Source organism: Hylobates moloch, unplaced genomic scaffold, assembly GCF_009828535.3.
Source record: "Hylobates moloch isolate HMO894 unplaced genomic scaffold, HMol_V3 SCAFFOLD_5, whole genome shotgun sequence".
Classification (NCBI taxonomy): Eukaryota; Metazoa; Chordata; class Mammalia; order Primates; family Hylobatidae; genus Hylobates; species Hylobates moloch.
This window is the reverse complement of record NW_026652280.1, coordinates 51354373-51362250: the sequence shown is the minus strand read 5'-3', so window position 1 is coordinate 51362250 and position 7878 is coordinate 51354373. Positions and strand designations below refer to the sequence as shown.

Sequence of the window (7878 nt, the reverse complement as noted above, 5' to 3'; positions counted from 1 at the left end):
GCTACCTGACTTCAAACTATACTACAAGGCTACAGTAACCAAAACAGCATGGTACTGGTACCACAACAGAGACATAGATCAATGGAACAGAACAGAGCCCTCAGAAATGATGCCGCATAGCTACAACTATCTGATCTTTGACAAACCTGACAAAAACAAGAAATGGGGAAAGGATTCCCTATTTAATAAATGGTGCTGGGAAAACTGGCTAGCCATATGTAGAAAGCTGAAACTGGATCCCTTCCTTACACCTTATACAAAAATTAATTCAAGATGGATTAAAGACTTATATGTTAGACCTGAAACCATTAAAATCCTACAAGAAAACCTAGGCAATACCATTCAGGACATAGGCGTGGGCAAGGACTTCATGTCTAAAACACCAAAAGCAATGGCAACAAAAGCCAAAATCGACAAATGGGATCTCATTAAACTAAAGAGCTTCTGCACAGCAAAAGAAACTATCATCAGAGTGAACAGGCAACCTACAGAATGGGAGAAAACTTTTGTAACCTACTCATCTGACAAAGGGCTAATATCCAGAATCTACAATGAACTCAAACAAATTTACAAGAAAAAAACAAACAACCCCATCAAAAAGTGGGCAGAGGACATGAACAGACACTTCTCAAAAGAAGACATTTATGCAGCCGAAAAACACATGAAGAAATGCTCATCATCACTGGCCATCAGAGAAATGCAAATCAAAACCACAGTGAGATACCATCTTACACCAGTTAGAATGGCCATCATTAAAAAATCAGGAAACAACAGGTGCTGGAGAGGATGTGGAGAAATAGGAACACTTTTACACTGTTGGTGGGACTGTAAACTAGTTCAACCATTGTGGAAGTCAGTGTGGCGATTCCTCAGGGATCTCGAACTAGAAATACCATTTGACCCAGCCATCCCATTACTGGGTATATACCCAAAGGACTATAAATCATGCTGCTATAAAGACACATGCACACGTATGTTTATTGCGGCACTATTCACAATAGCGAAGAGTTGGAACCAACCCAAATGTCCAACAACGATAGACTGGATTAAGAAAATGTGGCACATATACACCATGGAATACTATGCAGCCATAAAAAATGATGAGTTCGTGTCCTTTGTAGGGACATGGATGAAACTGGAAAACATCATTCTCAGTAAACTATCACAAGGACAAAAAACCAAACACCGCATGTTCTCACTCATAGGTGGGAATTGAACAAAGAGAACTCATGGACACAGGAAGGGGAACATCACACTCCGGGGACTGTTGTGGGGTGGGGGGAGGGGGGAGGGACAGCATTAGGAGATACACCTAATGCTAAAGGACGAGTTAATGGGTGCAGGAAATCAACATGGCACATGGATACATATGTAACAAACCTGCACATTGTCACATTGTGCACATGTACCCTAAAACCCTAAAGTATAAGATGACTTTAAACCTATCACTTATGATAAACTACGGTTAATAAACCTTCAAAACTCACATTCTATCACTCCAAGTATCTAAAAATTCTTACATTTTAGGCTGAAAAAAAAGCCTTTCCACAACTTTCGAAAAGGAGATGTGTTTGAGATATTTTTTAAGTAGCCCCAGGAATCATGCAACTGGACAGTCTCTTAGAGATCAACTAATGCAACTAGGCCCAAGATTTTACTGTTGAGGAAAATGAGGTCACGGGAGTTTAAGAGAGTAGACTACATCTGGACGAAATCAGAATCCCATGCTTCCTGCCCTTGACACTAGCTCTTGCCCTTGACACTACACAAGGGCATTCACTTGCACAGATCAGTTATTATACTGTTGGTGCCTAAACCACCTTTCATGACATAAAGTAATCAATCAATTATTGACTGACACTTCATATCAGACTGTACTCCGTGTTGCAGGAGACTCATATGTATACAGCAGTCCTCAACATACATTTGGGGTGTGTGTGTGTGTGTGTGTGTGTGTGTGTGTGTGTGTGTATGCATGCAATCCAAGGGCTTGGGTGCTGTAAGTACAGGTGGAAGCAGACGAGAAAGTGCACTGAGTACCAAACAGTGAGTAACAAGGAATAAAAATCTAAGCAGAATTTAATCTAAATTTTCCTTAAAGAGACTCTATTATAACATAAATCATAATCTTTAAATCTACATCTTTCAAAAAGTCCCATTTAGCTTGTGAATTCACCTTGTTCTGCCTGCTTTAGACCCATCACTTCATACATGCAGAAGATACAGCTTTTACTAAAACATTAATCTGTATATACCTCTTCCTTGGCATGGATAAGGTTTAATTAAAACTTATATGTATTTAGTTGAATACAAAGACTAGCATCTGCTCAAATTAACTGATGTCTTTTTCTGAAAAATTAAAATAAAAATAAAATTTTAGTAGAAAAAAACAGAAATGTGAGACATAGTGATTTGTTGGTACCAATTATGTTTCAACTTAAAACTCTTAACTTGAAAATACTTAGGTTCTAGCAAGTATACTGCTGTCAGAGCGAAATATTCAGATGACAAAATCCAAATTTAAAAATCTATCACATTTTTAAATGGCTGACAAAACCCACCACCAAATCTAAGCAGTGCCTAAACTTGATTACTTTTTTGTATTTGAGCCAAAAGAACAAATCTGAATGTTAACCTGGGAAAAATGGTAGTGTATATACGAACACTATACTTCTTAAATAACGGCTCTGATTTTTAAAAATCACTCTTCTAACTTCATAATATCCCCTTGAAAACAAGATGGGGATTTTAATCACTTAGGATTAAAAAAAAATAGGATTTAAAGCAAGATTAACTGTTGCTTTAAGTCTTGACATTTCCCTGTTAATAACCCTAAAGCTTAATGAGGCACAACAGATTTAAGAATTGAAATTTTTAAAGAAAAAGAAAATTAAGGACAGTGTGGTGCTCTATACTATCATGAAAATAATCTGCTCCAGAAAGATTTTAGTCTCTACATGTAAAAAGCAAGAAATATCTAAAAAGTATTTCCTTGTAAAATCTCAGTCTGAACTTTTGTTAGGGCAGACTTTGATGAAAGTGTAGAAGTCAGAAAGTACCTAAGGTTTAATATATAGTGTTTTAAAAACAAGTGAGGATATACAAAATACTGTTTTTCAAATTACACCTAGTATGTTTGCAACCTACCACCTATTAGTAATGACCGCATGCCTCAGGTTAAGAAAAGCACAGAAATATACATAACTGTGTCTGGTAAGTAAAATAAACTGCGAACACCAAGTTAACTCTTCTTATTTTCACAAGAACTTATGTTTCAAAGGCACATGAAAATCAAATAAATACTGAGAATAAACACGTGATTTACACTTAAGATGACTGCTGAATCCTTGCCACATTCTAGAACAAAGCTGCTTTTTTTAATGTATGCTTCATATGTTGAATATTAATCTCTTTAAAATCTATACCTAATAGGTGAAAAACACATAAAGTTTATGCATCTTTTTTCCAAAGTCCTCATGCAGGGTTGAAACCAGGATCTATGTGTTAAGTCTTAGAACTCTGAATTTCTATGAACATTAAAATACTGTTCTAGATGCCCCATAACCCATACAAACGTATTTAAATTAGAACAATGGGGTTATGCAATTAAGATGTGAACTAGAAAAACAACGCAGGTTTCTAATATATTAATTAACTAGGTCAATGGTAAAAGCAACATTGATTTTTTTTCTTAACAATAAACCTATGCAAGGATTTGAAAGTCACTTGTATTATTTAAAAGGAAAGCTGGTTATAACTTTGTGATATAATATTTTATCCTTTTATCAGGTAAGCCAAATGCTCAAATTCAGATTTAATATAAAAAAGCTAATATCTTAAAATGAGAAAGACTAAAGAAAATCTTGATGTTGAACATCATAATATGCAAAATTGACTAGAATTACGTAAATCTAGGTAACAGACTAACTTAACTAATAATTTCTCAAAGTAAAACAAGGTACACAGACACCTCAGGTAACAATTCAAGGCACAGAGTCCTTTGAATATTCAATTATATTTAGCTTGTAAAAAAAAATACAAGGGTGCTCCGTATCTGCACAAATAACCTACACATTCTCTTTTCTAAAACTATGGGCTGCTTAGTCTGGAATTTAAAAAAAAAAGAAAAAAAAAAACCTAGACTGTTAACAGCAGCTGACTGCAGAGCAGCCACTTTCACCTTGCAGATAAAGCTTTGTTGTTTGGGCGTGTAAAGCAGACCATTAGCACAAAATCATTTCTAATCTCAGTTGTACAATCCACATGGTGCACTTAACCCTAAAACTCATGTTGCATAAACTGCTCTGCTTCCACTCCTAATGACCTTTCAAATCATTCAATGTTACTGTTTGACTTGTACTCCTGAATTAGAGGACTGCCAAATAACTTGATGAGAAAGTTATAATTTCTCCTTTCCTGAAGGTTTAAAAAAGTCAACACTGGTATAGAAGAAACTGAGAAAGAACATACAATGGAAAAGAAAAGTACGTTATTTAATGCTTACAAATGATATTTTTAGAAATGCTTAAGAAAAAAATGACAGAAAATTCACATCTGACTTCAAGGAAGACTACTAAAACAGAAAATGAGTGCTCCACTTGTAACACACATAGATTTCCCACAGTATTTATGACCAACAAATGTCTCTTCGTGTCCTAACTTCACTGCACAGTATTCAATTAAAACTCACTTTTAAATGAAAAAGCTTGTGAAAATAACCATCTGCTGCTGGATTCACACTGAGGATTTACTGTCTGTAAATAAGACGACCCAATGCTGTCCAAAAATTAACGTTTTTAAAGTAAGATGTTTAAAAAATGTATCACATCTCCTTTGTTAAAAAAAAATTCTAATACACACAGGAGTCTTAAGTTTGTCTTGCCTTCCATTTAACTTCAAATACTTTAGAAGCAGGACTTTCTTCCTTCTTCCTCCTTCAGCCTAACCTCTTTAATAAACCCCATTTTTAAAGAAGAAACAATAAATGAAGTGACAGGAGGTGAAAGAATGAGGAGTGTGCGCTGGGAGAATAAAGGGAGGTTTTATAACAGGAGGTACTTTTGTTAGCAAGTGACTGGCAGGTCTCCTCCCCCAAGTTAGAAGGAATTCCATCCACTCTCCAAAACTGCAAAGGCCAAAAATGTCTAGTCTAATAGTTCTGAAATCCCCGAGTCAGGAGAAAGCCGAGTGGGGGATGGCGAGTGGGGGAAGGGGAGAAAGACCGGTAGGAGACTAAAGAACAAAAGAAGAAATCCAAGAAAGGGGAAAGGAACGCCGGGACCCTGGCCTGGGAGGCAGGGGTGGGGAGAGACAAAGTGTGAGAGCACGACCCCGGGAGCAGAGCGTGGAGCCGGGCAGGGCCAGGCGTGCCGCACCATGGCGCACCATGGACAGGGCTCCGCGCGGCGGCGGCCCACACCCGTCTAGAGGGTTGCCGGAGAAAGCGCGAGAGACTGCGGGGGTCAGCCCCGTCCCGCCCCCGCCCCTGCCCCAGCAGCACTCAACCCCTGGCGGGCCGGAGCGCGCCAGGCCCTGACCCGGGAAGACCACGGAGCGGGGCAATCCACACCACCTGTCTCCACCCCCGGAGCAGGCACTTCCAAGCTGCGTCCGCACTTTTCGGGGCTGCCAGGTGGCAGCAGAGCACCCCTCACCCTGCCCCGAGGGCGATACGCAGGTGGCCCCTCCGTGGATTTTCCTGCCCCGCGGCGTGGGCGGGCACGCCCCTTTCCCGCAACCTTCGAGGGACCCCACGGCAGGCGGAGACCGACTTGGGACTAGGGCACTGCACCCGCCCAGCCAGAGGGTCCCGGCCGAGGCTGTGCGAAGTGGCCTCCAGGCCTGGGCTGGCTGGTCGGGAGGAGCCTGGGGGCATCCTCGGGTTGGAGACGGTGGAAAGTTGGGCTGCCGCCGGGCTGGGAACCCGCGGCGTGCAGTGGCGAGGGAACCTGCGCCCGGACTGGAGCAGGTGCTTCCTGCCGCGGAGGAGCCTCTTACTAGAGATTAAATGAAAAGGCTCGCTGGCGCTCTCCTGAGGGTATGAAAAGTACGGAAGGCTCCAGGCAAAGGCGCCCCCGGGGCGCTTGTAGGGCACACGCAGCCGGACAGAGAGAGAGAGGAGCAGCCGCGTACCGGGGGAGATACTTGGCGTGAGAGGCCAGACTGGGTCTGAAGGCCGGCGCGGACCGGCAGAGACTCCTCCGGGCAAGAGGGCTAGATTTTCTTTCAAGGTGGGACCGACACAGAATATTGTGAGGGCAAGAAAAGAAGAAAAGGAGGCAACTCCAGACTGGGATAAAGACAATAGGACAGTGGAGCCATTGGGCACCGGGAGGCGCACGGGTGCAGGGTGGGGTAAGGTGGTGGCAAGTCCCGTAACTAAGACACCAGAGTGAGAATTCCTACTGTAAACTCGCGACCCATCCCTGCAGAAATAAACAAAAAAATTGGAGCAAAGTATCATGCGAGGGGCGAAAGAGACAGAAAACTGCAAAACCTGGGAGTTATCCTGCCTCACCCTCCTGCTGCCTGAGGACACCCCCCGCGAGCTTGCTGGGCTCCGAAGAAGGAGCAGAGGGGACCCGCAATCGGGCCCCTACAGCCCCGCCAAGAAAGGCGCGAGAAGCCTGCTGGCCCCAGCAGCCCTGCCCCGGCAGCCCTATCCCGGCGCCCGGACGGAGCCTGATGCCTGCGCAGCTCCCGGCCGCGCGGCGCGGCGCGGCACCTCCCTTCCCGGGTGCGCAGCCCGGCCCCGCAGCGGCGCGGGGAACAAAGGGACCCGGCGCCGCCCGCCCCACCCCGCCCGTGGCCCGGCCCGCGGAAACCGCCGCGTACCTGAAGCAGGGCCGCCAGCAGCGGCAGCAGGGTCCGCAGCGCTCCCGCTATCCGGCACATGGAGGCGGAGAGGGGCCGAGCGAGGAGCCGGAGGCGGCGGCGGCGGCGGCGGAGGAGGAGGCAGCGGCAGCACCAACAGCGGCGAGGAGAAACGGCTCCAGGCAGTTTCCACCCCCTTCCCTTTCCCTCCCCTCCCCACCCCCTCCTTCGCTGCTCTCCGCTCCCCGCCAATGGAGAGCGAGCTGATGACAAATAGCGGGCCGCGGAGTCCGCGGGACTCGCACCAGGAGTAATAAAACAGACCCAGAGATCAAGGAGCTAGGGAGGGGGCAGGGGAACAGGGCGGGCGAGCGTGTGAGTGTGAGCGTCTGCGAGTGTGTGTGGAGGCGGCTGCTGTGGCAGCGCAGGCGGCTCGGCTCCGGCCCGGAGCGCAGCGGAAGCCGCGAGAAATGCAGCGGCGGGGACCTTGGCCGGTGGAGGATGCGGAGGTGGAAGTGGAGCGGATGGCGCTCCCCAAGAGCTCCGCCACGCGAGGTTTCGGGCTCGTGGTTTTGCTTCCTCCGGGCCCCCGTTCCAGGGCTGCTCGGCGCGACGAAGATGCCGGGGACAGCGCCGCGGGGAGGGCGCTCCGGGCCGTGCGCGCTGCACCCACAAAGAGCAGCAGTCCCGCCACCCCGCGCCTCCGCTGCGTGGGGGCCGAGGGCCGCTTCTCGGCTCCTCTTTCCGGTCCCCGGGCGAGTTGGAGACTGTTCTCCGGCCTCGGCCGCAAGGGGGTGAGGCGAGGGGCCGGCGCGGCCGCTCCCGGCGCGGCTCCGTCCCGCGCAGCTGCCGCCGCAGCCGCCCCTGCTGCCCGCGCACCGGCACTCGCCCGCCGGTCCTCGCCCTGCGCCGCTCACTGGCGCGCGCCGCCCGCCGTCGCCGACCGCGCACCCAGTTCGGCCTCTGCTGCGCGACCTGGGCGAGCCGCCGCCGCTCTCCCCGCGCTCGCCGCACGCGCTGCCTGGCTGCGCGGCCCGCTCCCCTCTCCTATCCCTCCCGCCGCCG

The 7878-nt window shown here is 47.2% G+C and overlaps 1 protein-coding gene across 1 annotated transcript in view; it reads right to left on the bottom strand.

Annotated features, from left to right (window-relative positions):
- CDH2 (cadherin 2) overlaps positions 1-7000 on the bottom strand; it is a 239105-nt gene extending 232105 nt beyond the window's left edge. The window contains exon 1 of the mRNA XM_032152594.2: positions 6835-7000. Within this exon, the coding sequence (XP_032008485.1) occupies positions 6835-6894 (60 nt within the window). The 5' untranslated portion in view covers positions 6895-7000. The remainder of the gene's footprint in view (positions 1-6834) is intronic.
- Between the last annotated feature and the right edge of the window lie 878 nt (positions 7001-7878).